We start from the raw sequence: 26037 nt of genomic DNA, 5'->3' as shown, positions 1-26037 counted from the left end.
CGTTGCATTGTATTGTTTTGTGTTTTTGTGGTATCCCTTGGAATAGGAAAGGTTGGTCAACTGTTCATGTTTATCCAAAGGGCCTTATTTTTATAAGCACCTCTCTGTTAGCAGAGTGATGCACAACTGGGACTTTAGGCTATTTAGATTCAGGGATTTCCATTCAAAACAGTAGGGGAATCATGTTTGATACAGTGGAGTTGAAAGATGGACAGGTCATGTGGTCAGAAGCCACAAAATCCTGAGTGTTACTTTAAGTCTGAATTAAATTAACACTCAGCGTTTTTCAGTTTAGCGATGAGTAACAGGAGTTAAACAGGGTGTGTAAATGATACGTTTAAAAAGAATTAAGCTAACAAAATTCAATTATGATAGAAGGCCTAATCGTTGCGATAGAGTGTTTGTTCAGTAACTGGGGTCTCCTCATCCTTCCAGCTCTTTAGTAAAAATACATTTTCAGGTCAGGATACCCCACAAAGATTTTGTTTTTATAAGCTTCAATTGTATTGTGTTCCAGTTCCAATTTTATCTCGAAATGTGTTGTTTAATCCCTTGCAATTTCACTTGTTTATCTTATCTATGTATATCTTGTATGAGTTCTCTCTCCTGATTGAATAAAATTGGTTGCTGACCTGAAAATATATTTTCTGTTTACTAAAGAGCTGGAGAGACGGGGAGACTCATGTTACTGAATAGCAATAGGATTATAGTTATTGAACACTTATTTTATATAGAGAATAAATAAAATATCACTGACGCCCCTTTATGGTAAATGTTTATAGATGCCATACCTTTACCATCGGCTCAGTCAGTAGTACTGACTAAAACCATCCTCAACGCCAGCTTTGCATCAAATAATGGACAGCGTGATGAAGTTATAGTGTAGTTTTCACAATGTCAGTCAAAAATGGCACATATTAGAATATTTTATTTCAGAGCTGTGACGTGCATCATAATTTGCACCTGTACTGTACTGTACTGCACTGTACATAATCTGAAACAGATATTTGAAAATTATATTTACACTCACGAGGGGGTCAATAAATGCACTTGATTTGATGATTGGCTCAATAACACACAATTCCACCTAACTCCAAGACGTTCACTCCACACCTTTTTTGTCTGTTAAATGTGTGTGTGTGTGTGTGTGTGTGTGTGTGTGTGTGTGTGTGTGTGTGTGTACGATGGTTTGCATATGCATATGCTTGCTTTCCTTTGTGTCTGTAGGTGTACATCATGCATACACTGTGAAATCCTGAGTGTTATTCTACACTCTCGGTGTTAAATGAACACTCAGGATTCGGCTGTGTTTGTTCATTTTGCTGCCTTCCCAAACCACTCCTTACTCCTCTCGGCTCGATGCCTTTCAGTCCGGGTAGATGAGGAATCCAGAGAAGGTGCTGTACTTGTTGGTGTTTCCTCCGTGGACCTTCCCTCCGTCCAGCTGCACACACACCTCGTCACCCACGTCCAAATGCAGGATGACACTGTTGGAAGCGTAGTCGTAATTCTGGTCAGCATCTTGAGCAATGGCGCTGGCTCTTACCTGTCGCACACAGGGGACACACAGAGAGACAATTAGAACGTGGTCGGACATGAGCAAACACTTGTGAATGTCACACTGCCACTCACAGTCCCCATAACAAACAGCCCTGTCCTCTGTTCTTCTTGAATCCAACCCTTCCTTCAACTTTATTTCCTATTGCCTGATCTATACATAGTTGCGCACCGAAAATAGCAGATTGACAAATTCACAATGTCTCGCAGTGCAACGTGTTGTGAACTTATAGATTTGCTATTTCCGGTGCACGACACCCACTAACTAAGTAACTCAGACCACATCGCTCAGTCTCCATGCAATCTATCATATCCCAGCCTCGGTCATCAGCAGCCTGTGACATCACTACCTGAACACGTTTGTATGTGAGATAAACATTGTTGGGCCAGTGACCTTTGACCCCTGGCCAGACTGAGAACACAACCCTAGCATCTCGTATTGATCAGGCGAAGCAGCTCTGGTGTGGGCGAGGACCGAGAGCCCAGGACTGAGTTAGATTTGATTGGGTTGCAGAGATAAGCAGGCTCACAGGGGACAACAGGTTGTCTACAGGGAAGCAGTAGCGAACGCTAGAAACAGCAACAGCATCTTGTTGTGTGGCTATTGACCTGTTGCTTATGATCCTCGGCCAACTCAATATGCATGATATTGAGTAGCTGTGCTGGAGTCAGACGGTTTTGCATTTGCATGCTGTTTGCGAGGCCGGTGTTATTGACCCAGTGGCAGTGGATCTTTACTTGTTTGTTAACACATTTAATTGGGTTTACTCATGTAGACATTTAAGCACACGTGCACATATGGAGGATTTGTCCGCTTACTGTTTTACAGGATTTAAATCTCGCAAGATATAAGCCAAGGCTACAGAGATGCCTCCTTTAATGATTTCAGAGATGTAACCTTCTCCAAATGTATGAGCATGATTTAATTAGATACTATATGTAGAGCTTATAAAAAATGAAGAGTTGTGCAGCACGGAAAAATACTTTTAAACAAAAATGTAAATGAACTCAATGACTAGATTTATGTTACCGACCAACCTGTTTTCATTACCGTGCTAAAATTGCCATGCAGTTTGTCCAGTAAATGCAAAATAAGGTGTCATTATACATTAGGCTGCATGGTTAACAGCCAAAATAAGGATGCATCAATAATCCTGATATACAAACACCTATTATCAGACATATGTCAACCATCAGTGGCCTTGTGTCTGGTTTTATTGTCCATCCATGCTGGGAGCACTCAATCTCTGTCAGTGACCAGACAAGCCACGCACATCTCCATGACACCCGGAGAATATGATCTGCAACTCAACTACTGTCATGTCACTCCAATCACTCTGGGGTGCTCTCTCTCCCGGGTGAGCTCAGTCCAATTGAAAAACAGTCAATTATAGAGCAACAGTGTCTGAAATACTGTGACTTTTCCCTCTTTAAAGAAAAGCTTATTTTCCTTCCCACTTTCTCCCTAGTTCCACACAGTATGCAGGACAAGTACATGTATTGTTCACCATCGGCATTGGAGTTGTTTTCCCTTGCCGGGTCAGTATCTGTAGGTCTGTTTAAATGAGATGCAGGTCACGGATGCTGCATCCGACACAAAGCGTGTCGGCGGCCAGCGGTTAAGCGTGTCCCTGTCCACTCTAAACCAGATTGATTAAGGGAGCGGGGTGGTCTATCTCCTGGGGCTTCGCAGCCCAGCTACCACATGGTAAAACTGACCACAGCTATAGCTCCACTACAATGAATCTAATGAAACAACTCTGTTTCATTAGAGCTCAGGTTCTGGAGAGCATAAGCACTATATCTTTCTGTGGTTAATAGCTTCATATACTGTATAAACAAAACAACTGAATCAATTATTTGCTCCCTCAAGCTTAAAATGGTGCACTTGTGTAATCCGATCCGATTTTCTCAGGTCCTCATAAGACCCTCTCTCAAATAACAACACCAATCCATTGTCATCTGTAAAGGTTATATTGTCGTTTTCCTTGACATCTTGTGGCAACAGCCAATATCACATTTGCATCTCTGGCTGCTTCTGACACTGACGTGGATGTTGTGACTTATATTGACACTGGGCATATGTCATCCTGCTCAACAGCTCATTATGGTGGCCAAACAGACAGGCCACTATCAGATTTCTCAATAATAGGCTACAAAAAATATTCTGTGCACGAGAATGTTACGCACACCAAAGTCCTTATAGTGGTGCCGGCCCACGGCAGAATAATACACACACTGGTAGCCAAAGTGCCAGTATTTTATTTTAGGACACAGAGTAAAAAGAAACCAAGGTAAATGCCTTCTTCAGGGTACAGCGAATATCCACAATGTCAATACAGTCATATTCTTTGGTCAATCTATGATGATCGGTGCTTCAGCTGATGTACTTTAGTATATTGTACCTCTCATACTGTATGTGTGAAAGGGGTGATGCAAGTCAATTGAGGCAGACCAAGAATCGCAAGAGAGCATCCTATATTAAAATTGGCTTAAGGGATGACTAGCTGGCCGGCCGGACGGCCGGTGGAACTCTGATAACCTTTTCTTTTACGGGAATATTACATACATGAGAAACATTACATTCTTTGAGAGAAAAGAGCTCACGTTTCTTCAAGTTCAAACAAAGCCTAGATGCTTCAGAAAAGGATTCAATTAACTGGATAGCAATTGGCACTTGACTTGCATTTTTTAGGAACAATGTAGTGTCATCAGCAAGTTGACTAATTATGATCTCTCTGTCTGCAATAGATAGTCCTTTTAACATACTGTTTTTGATATGGTTATTAAGAAGTTGCGTGGAAAGAATGAACAGATATGCGGAGGCGGGGCAACTCAGCTCCATATATGGGCACAAAAGGGGCATGCCCATATATGGGCATATGCTGATGACATCAGGGATCTCCATATATGGGCATAAAAGGGACAAGGACTGATACACACATATGGGAATACGTATCGGCCGTAGTGGCCCAAACCTCTAGTAGCCAGAAATAGCAGACCTACAAGCTCACAATGTGTATCTAACACATGGTGAGCTTGTCCTGTAACTATATACCTCATATGAACCAGGCTGTACACTGTGGTGTTCCGACTGGGTGGTAAGGTTTTGAGCCGCTAGGCATGAGCCCCCGGGGCTTGCCTGAAGCAGACTTCTGTCTCTCCCCAGGCCCTTTCATTACACACAGCCTGTGTTGAACACACTTGGGAGCACGGTGGCTGGTTGTAGAGGACAGAGGGATAGAGATGAGGGCAGGCGGGGGACAGCTACAGTATCATTTTTGGGGCGGTGTAACCGCCCCCTATAAGTGAGGTTTGGACACTGACCAATCCTGCACCGTGATTGGCCAATAGTCTACAACGCAGTCTACAACCCTAACCCTTCCACAGTCAATGCAAATCTATACTTTTGCAAAGTCAGCCAATCACATTACAGCTAGTGTCATCACCACTAGCTGTAATGTGATTGGCTGACTTTGCAAATTCAGGACTGTGATTGGCTAGCGAAACACATGACACATGTGCAGCCCTATGAATAGCAGTATGGACTTAAAAACACATTTATGTTTTTTAAGTGAGTCATGTTGTGATGACCACACACCGCCCACTTCACACTGGGTGTGATTTTTATTTTCTATAGAACCAGAGACGGGGAGGTAAAGACGGACAAGGATAGAGACAAAGAGAGAGAGAGAGAGGGGGAAAAAGGAGCAAGAAAAAAAACAAGGGCCAAAGAGGACGGAGGAGGATTGTAGAGAGGGGAAGGAGGAGGGCTAGAGTAACAGACTGATCAAGCGAGGCTATTTTGTGAGACCAGGGAGATGTGAGGGTATATGAAGTCTTGTTTTTATCCATGGTGCTGTGCTCCACTGGTAATAAAACTGACAGGATTCATTCGCTGTGATATACTGACCTCTTAGAGCGGAGACAATAGAAAAGTAGCTGTTAAACTTACCTGAGGGACCCCGGCACATGGCAGGCTTTGGGGGGAGCAGTGGAAATAGAATATTTATTGAATAGGGTTTCTCTCTCCTCTGGGGGAAGAGGGATTACATGGAGACAAGCTACTGTAGCATAGAGATGTCCCCCAGATTGTTATTGATATTTTATGTTATAGCCATTGGCCTATTTAGTACAAAAACACCTCACTTATGTGAGTATAGTTGACTGATATAAATACAGAGTAATTATTTCAAAGGAACTCTCTTTAAAGATGTCTTATCCTCTGTATAAGGCCGACAAGACTGTTCGCAAAGTCTTCATAGGAAGAAAGAATGCCTCCCTGCTGCTCCTTGCTTCAAAGGCTAATTAAATTTCAGGTCAGGCATATCTGTGACTCTGAACTGAGGAAGTTAATGCAGGTACCGGTCATTACAACAAGCGATGACATTTTAACACTACTGTGTGGAATAGCTTGACCTTTAACTGATCTATTAAAAGAGCTTATGACAGGTGAAAAACCAAGGGAGAGATTACATCGGAGCTGTGGCAGTATAATGTCTATTTGTCTACTCTGTATATTGTATTCATAATACCAAATATATACACAGCGAAGCACTATGGGACCATAAATTAATAGATGAACAGGCCAACACAAGTTAATGAGGGGTAGGGAAAATGCTCTGTTGAAAAAAATAAGCATGACGTATTACCCCTCTGACATCTTATAAAGCATACCAACCGACATTAGCATAGTCTCACGCTCACTTAATAACCTTTGCAACCAAACAGGAATATTAAGTAGTATACACCTTTTATATCTCCAATGATAAATCAGTAATAGAACAATTATGCAGAGTATACATTAGCATCGGCAGAGCCAGCAACACGAAGTGGCTTTACACATGTAAATGGACGTCGAAGAATCTATTAAACACAACATTAAAGTCATCCTGCTACTTGGCGACATCGTTTTAATCTGGTTAAGCTGTCACAGATAAACTGACATCACATGCCTCGTTAGTCACATACTGTATAGTAGGCATATCTGATTCATAACAGTGGGATTAGCGCTGTACCATGGAACGCCATGTAATCAACATGGGCTTATTAACATGATGACTTGCTTGTTGAGTAAGAATGCAGTGTAACTGTGTTAAATACACTTGTCATCATCACACAAGTGGAATTGTGCCACTTGTACAGCCTTGTTACAACATGAAAGCACCTAAGGTACAGTGTAGACCCTTCAATCACAAATCCCTCCTGACTCTAATGCGTTGTCATTCCACAGCGATTTGTGAGTGTTAGATTGAGGTGTGAGCGGATAGGCTCAAGCGAGCGGGGATTTAGTGAGATGTAATAGATCTACAGGAATCACACTGGAAGCCCTGTTACGGTCAGTACATCCGCCTCAGAGCTTGAAGCTGTCGCATCACGCTACAGTCAGGTCACCTGTCACCATCTGGCGTGTTTCAGCCACACATCAACCATGCATAACCAAAACGGCAAACCCGGGCAATATGGAATCATTAGCAGACATACAGGTGGACTTGCATGGGAAATATTCTCTGCGGGAATCCTGTAGGGTCGATCGTTGTGCTGTTTGTAAACTATGTCAATGTAACAGGGAAGGGCTCAACGGATGCATAAACCCAACGTCTAGACCAGTGGTTCCCAAACTTTTTAGCTCAAGACCCAAAAGAGAAATTAGAAGTTTACCAGGGACCCAAACTAGTGAAAATAGCAGATCTACAAGCTCACAGCGTGGTGCGAAGCTGCTATTTTCACTACTTATTAAATTTTGTATTTTATTTATTTATGGAAATTATTAGATTTTTCCATTTTATTTACGAAATACTTTTGAAAAAAGTTGGAATTGTTTTTAATTGATGAAAAGTTGGGATTCTTTTGTTAAAACTTTAAAAACCTTTGAAATAATATTAATATTTTTTTAAATGTATAGGAAATGGAAAAAAGGAGATATAATTTACTCGCGACCCATAAAAATTGGTTCGCGACCCAAAGATGAGTCCCCCCACCCACTGTTTGGGAAACAGTGGATAGACCTATTTTCTCATACTCCAGGCAGCCTTGATCACTTGTCAAGCTTGACATGCTGAGTGGGTGTCCATTGGTCATCGGGCCTGATCTCATCGCGGCCTTCACCAGCGGCCTCCCAGAAGCCTCGTCTACCAGCCTACTGTCTCTATACCGCCATTAAGTCATCTATCTTCCTCTCCTCCACACCCCTGATCTCACCGTCGTCTCACTTGTCTTCTTTTGCTCTCCCTTTCACTGTCATAGTGGATGTCTCTCAGCATGTCACTGTCATGTCCTGTCTCCCCTGTTAGACGCACACTTGCTGATATACTCAGTGAGTCGTGTAGACTGGGCCGCCTAATAGCTCCAATCGTATATTAAAATTGCCCTGTGGGTCGACGTTGGGTTGACGACGGTGTGCATCACAAATGTAACATGCCCATATATGGGGACTAATCTGGCGCACAGACAGTTATATAAATCTTGCTATCGTGCCACTGATAATGTCCCGCTCTGACATTGCTCTGTAATATCACAAGCTCACGGAAATGTCCATATAATGTGTCCATCCATGCTTTTCCATCCATCCCTATTCTGGCACGCTAAGTGAAAAAATATCCGCATTATATAGCCTGATGTCATCAATATGATGTCATAGTACTGACATCATAGACTGGCATGGACTCCATATTTGGGCATATAAGGGACACAGACAGATTCAGAAATCTCCATATACAGGTATTGCATGAAAAAGACAGGAGATATGCAAACTATCGCAATGAAATACACTGGCTAAAGATATTTGAGATGTACCCCTACTTACAGTGGTTGGAAGAGTAACAACGTGAGATAGAGTGTTGAAAGTATCGCATGACTGGGTGGGGCATGCATTCCCAACTTCCATCGTTCCAGACTTGCATGCTCTCTGAGTAGGCCGGTGCCCTTGTCTAGTGTTATAAATGGCCTTATCTGTATAGGTACACCACTCAAAGCACACGCATGGCAGTAGCACATTTGGGACTGGGTTTTCTACTGCTTTTATTTTTAGGAAGCATTCCTATGAGCAGCCAATGTTTGATGAAGCTTAAGGTATCTTCGGCAATGGACAAAAATGCAGTGTTATTCTACAGTCAGGAATCCAAACTGTCAGACACGTTTAGCAAACACCAACCACTGACAGACACTCATATGGCCTCGGGCAGCACACTCTCCTGCCTTAGGGCTCCAGCATATGACCAGGAACTCTGTAGCATTTGATTTACAACATATTTCCACCTAAAATAAAACTAGTGGCTCTCCTTGAGTAGAGTCCTGTTAGGTGAGAACTCTTGATTAACAGAATTGTTTAAGAAGCCCTCCTGATGGGCATAATATGGACCTGGGTGAGGTTAAATAATTGAGTTGAGTGAAAAGATAATTAATGGAGAATCAATGAACAAGCTGGGGAGGGGTTGAAAAAGAGGGCATAGCTGGTGTTCAGGGGATCCAATCTAAGATTTATAAATGATTTAGCAGGTTTGAATGACTTGAATGACAATATAGGACATTAGACAGGCTGCCTTAAACACAGTCGCCATTGTAATCTTGCGTGTATGTAGTCAAATAATGGCTGACGATACACCACAAACAGATTTTTAACAAATTTAATGAGATAAAATGTAGATGTATTATGGTAAAAATGCTTTATGTAATGCACCTGTTGTTATGTGGTACAACTATAGACCTACTGTAGACTTACAGCCACATGGTTTATTGATCCCCACAGAGATCAATACACCATAAAGGTGTCTGTCTGTCTGTCTGTCTGTCTGTCTGTCTGTCTGTCTGTCTGTCTGTCTGTCTGTCTGTCTGTCTGTCTGTCTGTCTGTCTGTCTGCCTGCCTGCCTGCCTGCCTGTCTGTCTGTCTGTCTGTCTGTCTGTCTGTCTGTCTGTCTGTCTGTCTGTCTGTCTGTCTGTCTGTCTGTCTATGTTCACAGGTCTGCATTGAGTGCATGTGTTTGCAACTCAAGTCCTTCATGAAGAAAGTGACTTGGAAAATGTTTCTTGAGTTTTGAGTCCAACGTTGAAATCCCTGTGATTTATCCCCCAACACCTCCCCCATCAGCCCCTCTGTCTTTAATTAGTGTCTGGGGAGTGAGAGAGTGGATGAGTGCACTGTCAATTTTACATTCATTATTTATTTAGCTGAGGTGTAAACGAACTGGTCCGCACACTGACAGACATTTCTCCTGTGCTCTTTTGCAGTTCTGTTTAGGTGATAATCAAGTTCTGTGTATGATACTTACTAATTAGACTGTTCCTTTTGGCAGCGATGCTTCCTGCCACTTGTCATTTTGCTACTGTACGGCACATGTGGGAATGCAAATATTTGCACACTGCGCAATCCTGGGTGTCGATTTAAACCTGAGAGTGTAAAGATGGACCTGGAAGGGTCCATTCTAACACTCTCAGGGTTAGATTGACACTTTCAAAGTGTAGTGCATGAATTTCCCCCTAATGAGGAGGGAGATTGCTACTTCATTCTCCGGCTGGCATGTTGCTGCACGCGCTATGTGCTGTGAATCTGAAGTGCTCAATGTTACAGAGGTGAATGTCAGTCAATGGCATTGAGGGGGTGGTCAACACTGAAAAAAATATATCTGGGCACTTCTGTGTGTCTGCATACACACTGCATGTGCTCCCCCCCACACACACACACACACACACACACGCGCACACGCACACGCACACGCACACGCACACGCACACGCACACGCACACGCACACACACACACACACACACACACACACACACACACACTGACCTGTCCGTTCTTCTTCAGGTCAGCCCACATACTGGTCCCGTCACCGCCCCTCATCAGAACGTGGTAGGTGAAGTAATAGATGCCAGGCAGAGGGCAGGTGAACTTGCCAGTGCTTGGCTCATAGTAGTTACCGACATTGGTGACTACATCGTCAAACTTCAGCACTTCACTGCCCTCGTGCTGCTTACGTAAACCTGCATAGAAGGCAATCTTAGGGGTGTAGAGGGAGGGAGCATAGCCGCCGGGCCCAGGGCCTGAAGGACCCTGTGGCCCCGGCTTGCCCGGCTCTCCAGGGGCTCCACGTGCTCCCGGCGGCCCAGGGATCCCCGGGGGTCCTCGGAGCCCAGGCTTCATCTTCCGCCCAGAGTAATCCTGGGGAGGTGGAGACACGGCTGTCAGCTCCTGGCCAGTTTGAGAGGTGGTGTAGGGGTCACACACCATCCTGCAGCTGCCCAGCATTTCATAGCGGGTCGCCGCACCCCCAGCACTGCCACCTTTGGTGGTGTGGACCAGCAAGGGGATGGCCACCAACAGCACGAGAACCATGGCCACGCCTACCGCGGCTCCGATGACGCGTTTCCTGCGGCTGAGCCGCGAGGCAGCCAGCGTCAGGAAGTCCTCTTCCCCTTTGGCTGGAATAGTGCCGGCCAGGATGGAGCCCCTCAGTGAAACACTGTGGAATGAAAAAGGTGGAGAAAGGCGTGGAGAGGACTTTGGAGGGCGTGTCACGGGGCCAGTGTCAGAACAGCACAAGGGATGAGGTTCTCAGGGTCCCAACGTGAGAGTAAGTTAGGAAGGAAAACACAAGACGGCAGACAACCAGAGCCGATGGTGGGATGACGCAACTAGTTATAGGGTCAAAAGAGGGAAGGTGACCAAATCTTTTCAAGAAGCCAATGAAAAGATTAAACCTCTAAATGCCACAATGTTTGACGTGATCTTGGCAAAAAATCGGATTTAGATTTGGTTTGACATTCTGCACGAAACATAATTCATCTCATCAAGCTCACTTCACTGTGTCCCTGTTTCAACATCAAACGGAAACCATTAATGGCAGCAGGAGGGTTGTTTTGAAACCAGAGCTTATTAAAAGTGTGCTGAAACCATGGCAGGTGCCAAACTCTGCTCATTGAAGCTGAGTGGGGAGGGGGCAATGTTCTGTTTGTTCAATGAAGAATAATTTACGTCAAGGGAAAATAATCTCTCTCGAGGGCCCCCTTTTAAGCACAGGACTTTACTTCATGAGTGTGTCTCACTGATGGCCACAGCGTGATGTGAATGAAATGTCATATTCAGAGGGCTTTTCCTGTCAAAATCATTGCATGTCCCCCTACTTTTATTGCATGTCCACTGTCCTGGTTTGAAAAGTGCTGGTTTCAAGATAGTATATCAACACCTTTATCAGTTTGGTGTTTTTATATCAGAGATTCCTCCTCTGGCTCTATCTGTTGGGGAAAAGACAGGGAAAACATTCAGGACACAAAGGCTACATTTGACCATGTTTTGCATATTATTGTATATTAGGCCTATTTTTTTGGCGTTAAATGTGAATTGAATACACAGGACCACAATGGAAATAAACACTAAATTGGGCTTTTTGTGTTATCCTTTTAGCACCTTTGGTATAAACTCTACCACTGTTTCCTTTTTGCAAACTGTTAATAAAGTATTCAATCAAAATCAATCTATCAAACCACAGTTTTTTTCTTCTTCTTTTTTTGTATTTTAATATAATAAATACCGGTACTAATGCAAAACGTTAACAAACTGAAAATATATGATGTAATGTACGCAACATTATTAATTTAAAATTGTTCATAGTGATTTGAGATAATTAGTTACTGTAGCCTAATTGACTATTAATTAAGAAGACATATATCTGTAAGAGTGCGCGCACATAGTAGCTTGCAACAAAATCTGAACAAGTGACTGTAAAAAACTAAAGAAGACAGAATATCATAAAATAGAAACTGAATAAAACACTCACCATTTGGTCCTTATTTGTGGATGTTAAAATTCGTTAAAAACAATCTAGTCTGCGACGCGTCCCACCAAAACCACACCAAGACTTAAACGTGCCAAACCAGGACGCACCGCTGTAACGCACCAGCTGTCCAGAGAAAGTGATCAGAGAGTTTATCAATCCTCAGGAAAAAGACCCAGCCCCCCTGAGACAGATATCAGACTGTAGCATAAACGACGCAAACTTCAAAAGGTAAGCATCAGAACATTTGATCCACTTCACCTTCACCGTTCCATTGAAGGACCAGCAGTAGTTGCCTCTCTTGTCCAGAGTGGCGAGCGAGTGGTCATTCACTGCAACGCTTTGTTTGTTCCATAGGCTATACCCAGTCCGACACCTGTAAGATCTCTCTCTCTCTCTCTCTCTCTCTCTCTCTCTCTCTCTCTCTCTCTCTCTCTCTCGCTTTCTCTCTCTCTCTCTCTCTCTCTCTCTCTCTCTCTCTCTCTCTCTCTCTCTCTCTCTCTCCCCCCCCTCTCTCTCTCTCTCTCTCTCTCTCTCTCCCTCTCTCTCTCTCTTCTCTCTCTCTCCCTCCTTCTCCCCTTTCCTTTCCCACAGCACATTTATTTAGCCTTTGGGACTTATTTCTTATTAAATAAAGTATTTTGCCCATAGCAAAAATAATCGGATAACCTGTGGTTTATTGGTATACAATAAAAAAAAATACAGAGAGGGAATATATTCCTTTCCTTTGAAAAAATAATTGATACAATTTTACAGCCTATATATATATATATATATATATATATATATATATATATATATATATATATTAGGGATGCACTGAATATTCGGCCGAATAAGGCAAAAAAGAATGCATATTCGGTTTTCGGCCGAAAAGATTTTAACGCCAAATAAATGTTACCGAATGTTTAGAAGACATACACAAACGGCACAATCCGATCGGTAACACTAACACACCGTTGTGGGCAGAAGTATACAGCAGCTGCGGGCTGCGGCTCTCTCAGTTGAGCCCAGCTGCATTCCTCCCCGCAGCCCCCCCCCCCCCCCAACATTTAAAACATACATATATGATTTAAATAACTGATCTCAATATGGACCCATAGTGATTATAAGTTTTGCCATAATCATGTTGCTCTACAACAGAGGCACATGACAGCAATGGTACAAAACCTTTAATTTATTTAATATTCAATTAAAAAAAGTAATAATTTTCAGCCATTTGGTATTCGGTTTTCGGCCAAGTGTTTCCTATATTCGGTATTTGGTTTTGGCTATAAAATGTCTATACTGTACATTTCTTATTTTAAATTCAAACCAAAGAACAAAGGGAGACCAAATGCATTTTTCCCACACAAACTGATAAAAGTAGACATACTGTGATGTTCACCTCCTATCTATCCTGTCGTTAGGGACCAGCGCCTAACAAAGAGCCGAGGTAACAAAGCAGATGTTTTCATCTTCTGTACGCTCCGGAAGGAAGGGAGCTGCAGGTCGGGTGACTAAAGTAAGAACCACCTCAGCATGACGCGTGAGGAATGGAGACTATACTCCGGCGTGCAATGGTGTCCCTTCGCCAAAAATAGCCGATCTACAAGCTTACCAGGCCTCGCTATTGTGAGGCGTGGTGAGCTTGTAGATCGGAAATCTTTGGGGGGCACAGGACACCGTCATACGGCTAAGTATAAAACAGATGTAGCAAGCCTATATGTTCCCTAGAAGACCATTGTCTGTATGGTGTGACTCGCATCCCACTGATATAAGGCCTCATTAGCGAGACCCTGCTTCGCCCTAGACACTGTACCGCTCCTCTCCCCTCTGCTGCGTGTACAGCGTACACACACACACACACACACACATACACACACACACACACACACACACACACACACACACAGACACACACACACACACACACACACACACACACACACACACACACACACACACACACACACACACACACACACACATGCATCTCATCAGTGCACTATATGCATTGCATGTACTCTTCATAATCTTTTTCACGTTTTTTTTTCATGTGCACACACACACACACACACACACACACACACACACACACACACACACACACACACACACACACACACACACACACACACACACACACACACATTCACATTCTCACACACACAACCATACACACATACTTACACCTGTATACAGTTGTACCGTATAGGAGTTACAAATGGATAAATGAACACTGAGGAGCATAACGTGTGATTTTATTTACCAACTACCTAAGTCATATTCACACGTATTATACTTGACGATCATATAAAATTGATTGGCGAGACGCTCTTGAAGGTCTTTGGGAGGTTCCAGCTCAGATCTTCATTCCCTCAGAGCATTGTGTCATCCGTCATACAGGCACAATCACACACATATGCATGTTTAATGTTTAATGTCTGACAAAGGTGGTAGGAGTTAAAGGGGAATAGGCCCGCATTCAGTATTGATGACTTCTCTGTCATCAGTCATCACACACACACACACACACGCACGCACGCACGCACGCACGCACGCACGCACGCACGCACGCACGCAGGCACGCACGCACGCACGCACGCACGCACTCACGCATGCACGCGCTGCTGCCTCTTTCGTTGTAGATATAATGACCACACGGTAAAGCTGCAAAGTCTCATGTCAGGATTGGAGACCAAACGTCTACTGCTCAGTCAAGAGGGAATCCCCACTTTCCCAGGGGTGATCTTGCATTCATGAGCTTCAGGCAGGACAAATGTCAAGAGACATTTAGAGACATCAGCAGCAGGTAACAGTGGTTATCCAGGGACGGGGGTCAGATCTTGTGAGTCGCTGACACAGACTTAAAGGGTAATTTACGCTTAGTATTATGTGGAAAATAGCAGATCCACAGTACAAGCTCACAACACATCACACTGTGCGCTGGACAGCGGGCAACCAAGTATAGCCTAAATCAGGGGTAAGGGTTGAGTTCCGGGGCTGCGATAGATAATCTCCATGGGGACATGTTGGTGAAGCTGAGCGACACTGTCCCAACACAGGGATGAGTAAAATTACTTGTCAGTCCCAGTTTGCAGGGAGGTCAGTCTGGCCCACTAGAGCACTGCTCAGAGGGCCCGAGCAGCCGCAGTCTCCATGGGACAGATAATCATTGCCAAGAGTCAGAGGCAATATGCTCAGGATTGGATTTTTAGTGCCTGTTAAAATATTACTGAGCTGATTAATATTGAAATATGCGTATGCCGATCTCCCTCCCTCGCTCTCACTCACTCTCTCTCTATTATTCTCTGTTAATTTAACGCTGAGAGTGTACAAATGTAACCAATTGGACCCGTAAGGGTCTATTTGGTTGTTTTGGTCCATTTGGTGTTTACTTTCCCCTAGGTTCACTTCAGTTTTTCAACTTCTCCATTGTCCCCACTTGCATAAAGCACAATAGGAGATTCAGTATTAGACCGCTGGACTCATTTAGTTTGCTTAATTAGCCTCATATATTGTGACACATCAAGCATAAATCTCTCCATCTGCCTTTTGTGCGCACGTCTGCATAATTCGGGTTCTATATCGTATACTCTCTGTTCTGTTCTGTGTAAACAAGTAGGAGATGAAGAAGGAACTTATTTATGGCCACATTACTCACGGAGCATCTTTCTTCGGCCGTGACTGTTCTGTCTGCACGCTTTCTCGTAGACACACCAATTCTTCAACTCAGCCATCCACAGACATATCCACATAGCTATCTACCCCAGTTTTAATTCTGTTAATTTATGAGGGAAGAGAGGGTTGGAGAAACACAAATGTTGTTCACAGGCATGGTAGGAAAGATCAGCATTGTATTCATATACACGGTAAAATCCCAGTGTTAATACTCCAAAGAGATTACAAATGGAAACAAATAGACCTTAAGGGTTCCATTAACTTGATTGGGATGGTCTCATTATCTTATGCACATCAGGTAAGAGTGTGCCGGGCACACACCGAAGCATGTTGGACAGTTGTGTGGGTTGATGACATATTATTGTCCCCAAGAGGCAGGTCTCTGCCTAGGGCCGTCAGTCCCTGGGGAGCCACAGCTCACAGCTTCCCTAGAGTTAACAGTAACAGGCTGCGAGCTATCAGACCTCCATCCTTTGCAATGGTGATCGCTCCGGCGTAAATCAATTTAGAGGTCATTAGGGATATGAAGAGGTGATTTGGGACCAGTGCAAAACCAGGGAAGCTGCTGGCACTGAACGGTTCAGATAAATTGGAACAGATGTTGGAGAGGAGCATTTATGCACAAAGAATGGAGTGACCGTATACAGTATACGGTGATGTTTGTACAAGTCAGAAATGTTTGATGATGATGAGATGTTTGAGGAAAGCATGGACAGGAGCTTTGTGCCACAGAAATAGGGGTTAAGTCAGACAGAATATATACAGCAGATGAATTTCCCTGCCTCTTAATTCAAATTTGTTTGTATTTTAAATAATCCCTATGTCATGTTTTCCGTGTGTTCTCCGATATGAAATACAATATTTTCTCCATGACTTTACCCTGCATAATGTGTGTGTTTATTGTATTCAGTGAATGGTGTGTGTGTGTGTGTGTGTGTGTGTGTGTGTGTGTGTGTGTGTGTGTGTGTGTGTGTGTGTGTGTGTGTGTGTGTGTGTGTGTGCGCGCGCGTGTGCGTGTGTGGACATGTCTACATCCTGGTGCCTTGCTGTTTCATTAGGTTCTGATTATGGGTGCTGATGCAGAGTGACAGTGTGCAGATTGAGTTGCACAGCCACTCTAATTCTCTCTATTAATACTAGTCCTCCACACTGCCGTCCCGGACCACATTTATTAATCACAATTTGTCATCTGTCCAATGCTCCACCCTCTCCCTCACTCGGTTTCCCTCACCCACCCTCTCACTCGCTCTCTTCTCCTCCTGCACTTCCTCCTCCTCCCTCTTCACCCATTCCAGTTATCCTCTGTCCTAGACCCCCCCCCCACCACCCGCCCTCACCCGTGGCTCAGAGAGATGGTCTGGCATACTGAGAGATGTTCTCACTTGTCTCCCTCCCTTGCTCCCACTCTCTCCTGCATCCTCACTTAAGTCCACCCCAATTTTCTTGGAGGAAGTCTGTGATTGTATAGCCTCGCGTATAGCCAGACGATCAGAGATCTACGCCCACTGATACGTCTGGTGACATGACATCTACGTAAATTCAATGAATGGGCTTTAATCTGGGTGGAATTCAGAAAAATGCTGTACCACAAAATCAATGCAAGGACTTAGGGCCAGTCCTTCATATTGGAACGGTATCGGGATAGGTTTTCAAAGCAGTAGGTTTGTTCTCGCTGGTTTTCACCACGGTCTAAGCCCATTCAACGACTATAGATTTCCCTAGACGGCAGAGATCTCTGATTGTCTGACTAAGCGAGACTAGTGATTTGTACAAAAGCCCGCTGTCTGTAATTGGTCAAGTTGAATACTTGGGATTTGTGTTGATTGTTTTGGGAGCAAATCTGTTCCAGATTGTAATTAAAGCAAGACCTTGATTTGTAGCAACAGATCAGTGTGGAGGCTGTATGGCATATATAGTATGGCAGTAATGTAAAGCTGATCAATATTGGAATTTGACCGTGATAACATGTCCCAGCCTACAGGAACATATTGATTTTTTTGTCCTATATAGGCTACATGGCCAACCAATCTGGGATGTTTTTTATTTATTTTAATTTTAAAATGTTCTTCAAATGAAAGAGTGACATCTAATCAATATTTATATCAGTATGTGCACATTGTATCCTTGAGTTATTGGTGAGAAAAAATATTCCCAATACAGAAATCACATTTCTGCTCATGCCCAAGTCAAATGGCCCTTGACCCTACTCAGCAGAATGATTTATGAGTCAGCCAGTCCCCCATGTCCTGTTCTGACACTCCAGTTTTCAAGCTGCATTTATGCTTATTAAATTGACAATTCTCAGTTTCCTCATTTACCCATAACTTCATATCCGTCAAATAACTCTATGCATGACAGCATGAGTTGTAGAATTTCATTTTGATTGAGACTTCGACTGTGCTGAGTGGGGGATACATTCTTATTTTAAGCATTGTTTACCATAGATAGATGCCAACAAACAGCCCACAGCAGCCGACTGCTAAATGCAAGAAGCAGTGCTGCCAATCCAGGGTGGTGAGAGAGCCTGCATGTGTGACAGCAGCATGCCTCTAATTACACTACCTTCACCCATTCTGACACACCACCACCACACCCCCTCAGCCCAGCCCGGGTCCTTCCTCTGTTTTCCTTAAGCAGTGCCAGTGTTTGGGGGGAAACAGAGCCGATTTTCATGTGCAAATGTCAATCAGTCAGCTCCCAGCAATCACAGGCCCGTCTTCTCCCGAGATCGCAGTTTTGAGACACAGCCTGAATAATTTAGCAGCTCCGTGCCACCGGGCTTTGGGGTCGCAACCTTCTAAAGTGATGACAGAAAAGCGCTAGCTGATTCCCCCTCCCATCCACTCCCTTTACCACTTATTTACCATTCCCCCATTCCCAGGCAGACAAAGCAGTGCCAGTGAGGCCTCCCGGGAAGCAAAAATCATCCACACTGTATAAACTGTGTCATACAGCAGAGCACAACCAAACAATGGCATTTTCAAAATGTCCCCGACTTGAAGGCAAGCCCCGGCCCTTTGACACATTGCAGCCAAACACTGTCCATGTACTGTAAACCTACGATCACTCGAACCTACACTTATTATGATGCTGGGACACTGAAGCCCATGTTTGTCATGGTGAACACACTTGATGCCTCCCTTTTTTTTATAAAGCCCAGACTTTTTAATGCCCCCTTTTAATGGCCAGAAAATGAACATAGACAGAAAGAAAAAGAGTTTGGATGAGAACTTGTAAGCCATGCATGTTTGACATTATTAGCCAGTGACATGGTGTAAAAAGTACATAATTGTTTTCAAGGTTGCATATATTTAATGCCCATTTTTCTTACAGAACATAATCTTAAAGATTATGAAAAGAGAAAGGAAAGCCCCCTTGTTAATGTAAAAAATGGTTGAAGGTGGTGTAAGTAATATGTTTTGTGGATTTTTCCCCCTGAGACCCCTACTGAGAAAACACTCCATACCATAAATGGAGTGTGTGTTCGTTAACAGGGGTCTCCCCATCTCTTCAGTTTTTGTAAACAGGTCTGGATACCAATTTTATGCAATCAATAAGAGAGAACCCCACAAAGATCAACTTCAATTTTTATTTAAGTTCCAATTTTGTCTGCTCATTTTTGGTTTTGTTTCATCCCTCCAATTTCACTTTATCCTGCATCATGTATGAGTTCTCTCTCCGAGTGGATAAAATTCGTATCCTGACTTGAAAATGTATTTTCTGTTTACTTAACAGGTGGAGAGACAGGGAGACCCATGTTACTGAACAAACAATTTAAAGAACGTAATACGAAAAAAACCTATACCCCCTTTAACCATAACCAGCGTGTATAGGAAGCATGAATTAAGATTCAGTTAGCAGTGGATAAAGTGTCCAAGTCCTCCATTTTGGGGCGGGAGACATTACGCTGATGTTCCAGGTATGACAAGGGGAGAGTGCGCAGACGTAAAGGACAGAGTGAAAGAAATTGATCCGTCCTTCTGTACAGACACACTACGTTTCTATCACTCAGGGGGAGACAGAGTGCGTGGTCTGACAAGAGCGGTCATCACTTCTATGTAGCCGCACTTTGACAGCAACATGACAGGAATGAATGGACTGTCCAACTATTCCAACCACGGCACATTCTCAAAGAGAAATGATACATTTATCCACCCCATAACTTCTCCAAGTCGTAGTCTTATCAGCCCCCATTTTTAATAAATCCTCCAATTGTAGTGTTCATACAGTTGGGATGATCTATTTGCATTTCCAGTGCATCACTCCAGATATACTGTACTGGAACCCAGCACTTAGACAAAAGCCATCTCTCCTACGCGTTTTCATTAACATAGCAGTTAACATTGCAGTATAATGTTATCTATTGTAGTATACTTCCTCCATAGTAAGCAGTGAGCTTTGTCTGTTCTCTATAGTGGTACAGTGCTGTACCTGGACTGTATGTTCTGCAGCATCCTGCGCTTTCCTGTACTTTGTCTTGTGTCAGTTATGTTGTTTCTTCTTTTTTTTCCTTTTTCTTTTTTTGTATGGTTGTCACAGCACCAGATGCCAGAGAAAATATGAATCTCATACTTGGCAATAGAAAAGGGCTGTGATTAACATTTTTTTTCTGCCTCTCTGGCAGTATGATCCCTTACACTCACATTTCATAGCCGGATTCATGTAATCTAGCATTTGGCACATTCGGCAATACTTCCATAGACACCCAAGACGACACCCAATAGACACCCATAGACGCCCAATACGTTTCTATTGACAAACCGGTCTCTCTCACTCGCTCAGCTTACAAGCTTCAGCATGGTAAGAAGAAAACAGCGGCGAACTGTGCAGCGGGACGTTCCCATGGAGATATCAATAGTGTTGGCTCATTAATGCCGTCCGTTAGATGCGGGATCACTAAGAAACAGTGGGAGGAATGGACAGCATGTCCCTGTGCTTCGCTCCAACCTCCAATGTGCCGCCGCGGTCGAGTCAAACTCGGTGGAAAAGCGTGTGGCAGGTGTCAATGGACAGCGGTGTGACCTCGTTTCATGGGAATGTGTTACAAGGGCAGGGACGGGATGGGAGGACATGAGGGATTTCTGTGAATTATTGAGAGTGATCATTTGGTGACTTATGGCTAGTGGCTGTCAGGGACTTAAAGATAAATTGTGCTGGGCAAGAATTACACTTTCTCCTTATCCCACTGTCTATTTATCTACCTCTCCCTGCCTGACCACCCCTCTACAACTTCATCCATACCTCTCTCTCTCTCTCCCCTTTCCTCCTTCCCCCATCATAGCTGTATGTTCTCAGGATGATTTTTTGCGGTGGTTATGTCCTCAGATGTCCTACAGTAAAAGCAACATGTGGTGATGGTGGAGACGGTGTCTTTTTTTTTTGGTTTATCCTCTCTCTCAGACAGCATGTTGATGAAACGATGAAAGCCTTCACCTCGGTCAGGATGTTGGTGAGATGGTGGAAGCCTCCATCTCGGTCAGGGTGTTGGTGAGATGGTGGAAGCCTCCATCTCGGTCAGGGTGTTGGTGAGATGGTTGAAGCCTCCATCTCGGTCAGGGTGTTGGTGAGATGGTTGAAGCCTCCATCTCGGTCAGGGTGTTGGTGAGATGGTGGAAGCCTCCATCTCGGTCAGGGTGTTGGTGAGATGGTTGAAGCCTCCATCTCGGTCAGGGTGTTGGTGAGATGGTGGAAGGGTAGTGGAGGATACCCACATCAGCTCTGCTAATATTTCAAACGTGTCCAAGTTCCTATTTGAAAGAGACCCCTGACCTCTGAACGGGTGTGATAATGCCCCGCTGCTGGGAAGTTTAGAAGGAAGTCAGGGCTCCTTTATTGTGTGTTTTATCCTTTTGAATCAAACAACACTACTTTAGTTGTTTTGTATCTTATTATTAGATGTTTTTATCATAAAGGTATCAGGAGAGCCATTTCCATATTTCTAATTGACATTCCCTGTTGCATAATGTTTCTAACTGACTGATCAGGTATCAAAGATGGAGTTCTTTGTGTAAATGCAGCCTGAATAATTCATCCAGGGCTGTCAGAGAGGGAGAGAGAGGGGTGGTATTTTAGAAATCGTCTCGCTAGGCCCCTGACCATGAATAATTGATCTGATCTGATTAAAGTTTGCCGTGATTACCCCTCACCTCCCTGACTGATAAAACGCCACACCTGTGTTTGCTGTCTCTTTATTTATTCTCCTCTTTCTTGCTCTCAGTCTCCTCTCAATAAAGCACTTTTCAATTAAGTCATGTGTGATTGCACTGTATGCGGCATGGCACGTGATGTTACATACCGTACAGTACCTGTGTTGTCTTTCTCTCATTTGGTCAATAGTTGAATTTCTTCTGCTTCTGGTGGCATTCATCTTAAATCAGATTTTATTGCATGGGTATTCACAGGTGTGTAGTTGCCAAATTCAGTTCATTAAGCAGCGCGTTTGCATTCAGAGCACAATATTGAGCTGCTTTTCCCTGTGCCACTGACAAAACAATGAATCTATTCGCTTGTTAGAATCCCAGCCATTGTTCCTTGATTAGCCTGCGTTGAAATGTTTAAAAAAACACATCTCTTCTCTCCTCAGGATGGATCCTCAGGGGGCCATAGATCAAATCTGATGTTCAGATAAAAAAGAGGCTGTAATTGCAACAGGTTATACTGTGTAAAAGATCGTAACAGTTAAAGACAATCAGTTCCCACGAAGAGATATCATGATCTACAGCTCTGTAACTCTGATGGTACATCAGATGTCATATGTGCGCATGCACGCACGCACACTCACACACACACACACACACACACACACACACACACACACACACACACACACACACACACACACACACACACACACACACACACACACACACACACACACACATACGCGCGGTGGGTCCATTCTGCAGCAGGGTATCACTTCACTCTGCTCTTAACCTTCAAAGCCAACTAAGGATGGCACTTTGATCTGTCTTCCGGAGCCAAGGAAAGAAATGCATGACAGAGAGCGAGTTGAAGAGGGAGAGCAAGGGAGTGTGGGAGAGTGACAGCTAATGACAGTGGCTACAAGCTGTGACCTTTAGCGCAATCACACAAGCATGACGAGCGACGCTCAAGGTGACAGAGAAATGTGCTACTTTAGGAGAGGATGGCAGAGTTGTGTGTGTCTCTGTTTTAGCAGTAACAATGAATTTCCACTCAAAAAGAAACAATATATCTCTAAATCAAATGGGTGGATTGACGTGAAACTTCATTCATGCTCCCCAGAGGAGGAACCCTAACCATTAGAGTCTGATAGGCAGGTTGAAGGAAGAGACCTATAGCTCTGGTCCAACGCTATGGACCAGAGCTATTAGACCTATAAGGAGCTGCATTTGTCTCCAGGGGATTCTAGCAGGGCTTTTAGACTCTCTTGTTAAGGTATGTGTGGGGCGCAAGACATCAGGCCATGTGAATATATATGGCAAGCAGAAACACATCTACACTACAAGACTAAGAATCCAAAAGCCCTGCTAACAGTCCCTATACTCCAAGCTGCAATTTACGCTAAACTGGAAATTGCCCAAAGGTTGGCTCTAGAGGAAAATCCACGGGGTTTTGATTGATTGAATATTTGATTAGACAGAAATGTAAAAACAGCACGAGTACAGTCAAACACTTTGTCTAAAAGGAATGGATAACACCAAAAACTTCCCTGTGGTCTTGTTTCCATTGGGGTCCTACTGTAGGTATTCAATTCATCAACATATAATCGAAATCAGTAGGATTGGAAGCTGCCTATTAGATTATGATGTATGACATGTTGTGTGGTTACTATTTTGCCCTGAGGGTGGCACTACTAGAGGACACATTAGGGTTCATCTTCCAGGGAGCATGAATGCTCAGCAAATTTCAGTTCACTTTTGAAATGATTTGTGTGGGTGGAAGGTTTGGCTTAAAGGAGTAGTTCACCCATTTTTTTACACAACCCATGAAGCCTTATATTGATGGAGTTTTTTTTTTTTTGCTTTCCTGAGCCAATCATTCAAGGCTTCGTGGGGTGTGTAATTGATAGAAAATAAGTACATTTTTGGGTGAACTAATCCTTTAAGTGTGTTGCTAGGGGAAAAGTTGTGGGGTCACAAAAATCTGCAGAGTTCTTCCTTGATGAGTGCATTATGTTTCATGACATTTTGAGATATTGTGTGTGCAAATGCAAATGTTGGCCTAAGGGCGGCACTAAAGCAAAAGCCAGTGGATCATCCAAATTAGAAGGGCATCATCTGGGGAGCCTGAATGAGCACAGCAAATTCCATGGAAATCTGGCATTACTATTTGAGATATGTTGAAAATGGAAATTGTGGCATAAGGATGGTGCTAGAGGATAGGTCACCAGGACACCTAATGGACCCTTTGTCAGCCTTCTTATTGATCCCTGACTGACAAACCAGCAGGCTCCTTCCGCCTTGTTCCACTCTGGTTCCCGGGTGGTTGTTTATGCAGAGTTTGGGGGGGGCAGACATACATCATGCCCAGTCATTAATACTGCATCTCTCTTGTGTAGATCCATCCATTCTTACCTGATCTCAATCATTTCTAATCAATGGCCTACTCACGTATCCCACTTTCCTTTGTTCTGACTGGCAGCAACACAAACCAAATGTGAGGTCCCTCTGTCCCTGTGATACACCTACCCGGTTGTGCATGAGAAATAAATAAAATAAAAGTAATTTCATATTGCTCTACATGTGCGCATACTCATGTGGCCAATAAATGGCTTAAACATCAGGTCTCCCTCCTGTACATTCTCATCAATGTGCCATGGTGCCTCACACTACTGTATACGTGTGCCTTTGCAGGAAGATAACATGATATAAATTGGTCTCGCTCCATCACAGGTCGCTTCTCCAGCACTTCAATCCGAACATTCTGGCCCGTCTGGGAGGAGATGGCCACACGGCAAAGCACAGAACAGCAGAGCACAGCAGAGCAGTGGCTTGATCTGCAGGTGAGGAAATAAGAGGAGGGGGAAGAGGAGAAGAAGAAAGGGGGAAAGAAGCATAGAAAGAGGACGTGTCCGGCCTTGCAGGTCCCTGGTGGGGGCTTTCAACTGGCTGGACGCTCTGTCCGTCCTGTCAGCCCTAGGCAAACAACCCCCCCTTAAATGAAAAAAAATAAAATAACCCCCGTTCTCCCAGCCAGCATCACACACAGCCAGAGCCTCACTAGCAGTCTACTTGTCTGCTCGTCCCTCCACAGAGCCTTCACAAGAGATGGGAGGAATACTAAGAAAGCACGCATAGATTTTCTGCTGCAAGGGGGTGGAGGGAGAGAAGGGAAAGACTGGCGGAGGGTGGTGGGGTTGACTGCCCACATCAAACTCCCCTCCTCTCTCACCCTGCTCCGTCTTTTTTCTCCTCCTCTCCTTCTCATCTGCCTGGCTCTGGAGGGACCCTCTGTTTGTCAGCCAGGCAGTGGAGCGTCTCCCCCACCCACCCACACCTCCTCCCTGTTCGATGCCTCTCTCCTCTCTTTTACCCTCTCTCTCTTTTTGCCTTGTTGTCTCTTTCTCCCCTCTCTAAACCTCCACTTCGCTCGTGCACACTGTCCTCTTATGTCCCTATCTATCTTCTCTCTCTCTTTCCTCTCTTTGCCTGCAGTGCGCCTTAACCGGACTCAGTCACTTCTCAGCCACCTCCCAGTTTTAACCTCTTAAACCCATATACTTGGAGTACCCCAGGGGTCTACTCTACAGTATACTAGGCTCCCTGCTTTTTTTCGTCTACGCTAAATATCTTCGCCGAAAATGTGTGTTGCAATGTGATGCATTGTGATCTTGTAGATCTGCTATTTTTTACAGAATGTTCGCCCTAGAATAGTAACGCTAGGGTTCACATGGTTCATGTGGTTTATTGACTCCATGTGGATGGAGTCAATAAAGGCTAGAAGTTACTGTAGGGTGAGACATGAGACATGATGGAGGATATTAAACAGGGTAGCTATATGTAGGCCTACAGTACTTAGTGGCAAAGGAGTGGGAGAGATCGAGGGAATTCATTTGGCCCAGGTAAT

General features: G+C 44.0%; 1 protein-coding gene across 1 annotated transcript; it reads right to left on the bottom strand.

Annotated features, from left to right (window-relative positions):
* Positions 1-1366: 1366 nt before the first annotated feature.
* c1ql4a (complement component 1, q subcomponent-like 4) lies at positions 1367-10892 on the bottom strand (the record flags this gene model as incomplete). Its single annotated transcript, XM_084068482.1, has 2 exons — positions 10344-10892; positions 1367-1546 (listed from the first exon to the last, which is right to left on the bottom strand). The coding sequence occupies exons 1-2, from the start codon at positions 10887-10889 to the stop codon at positions 1367-1369; spliced, it is 726 nt and encodes a 241-aa protein (XP_083924608.1). The 5' UTR covers positions 10890-10892.
* Positions 10893-26037: the final 15145 nt, after the last annotated feature.

Source organism: Gymnoscopelus microlampas (genome assembly GCF_963454915.1).
Source record: "Gymnoscopelus microlampas genome assembly, chromosome: 10".
NCBI classification, from domain to species: domain Eukaryota; kingdom Metazoa; phylum Chordata; class Actinopteri; order Myctophiformes; family Myctophidae; genus Gymnoscopelus; species Gymnoscopelus microlampas.
The sequence above is the reverse complement of the archived record's forward strand: the minus strand, read 5'-3'. Positions and strand labels throughout refer to the sequence as shown.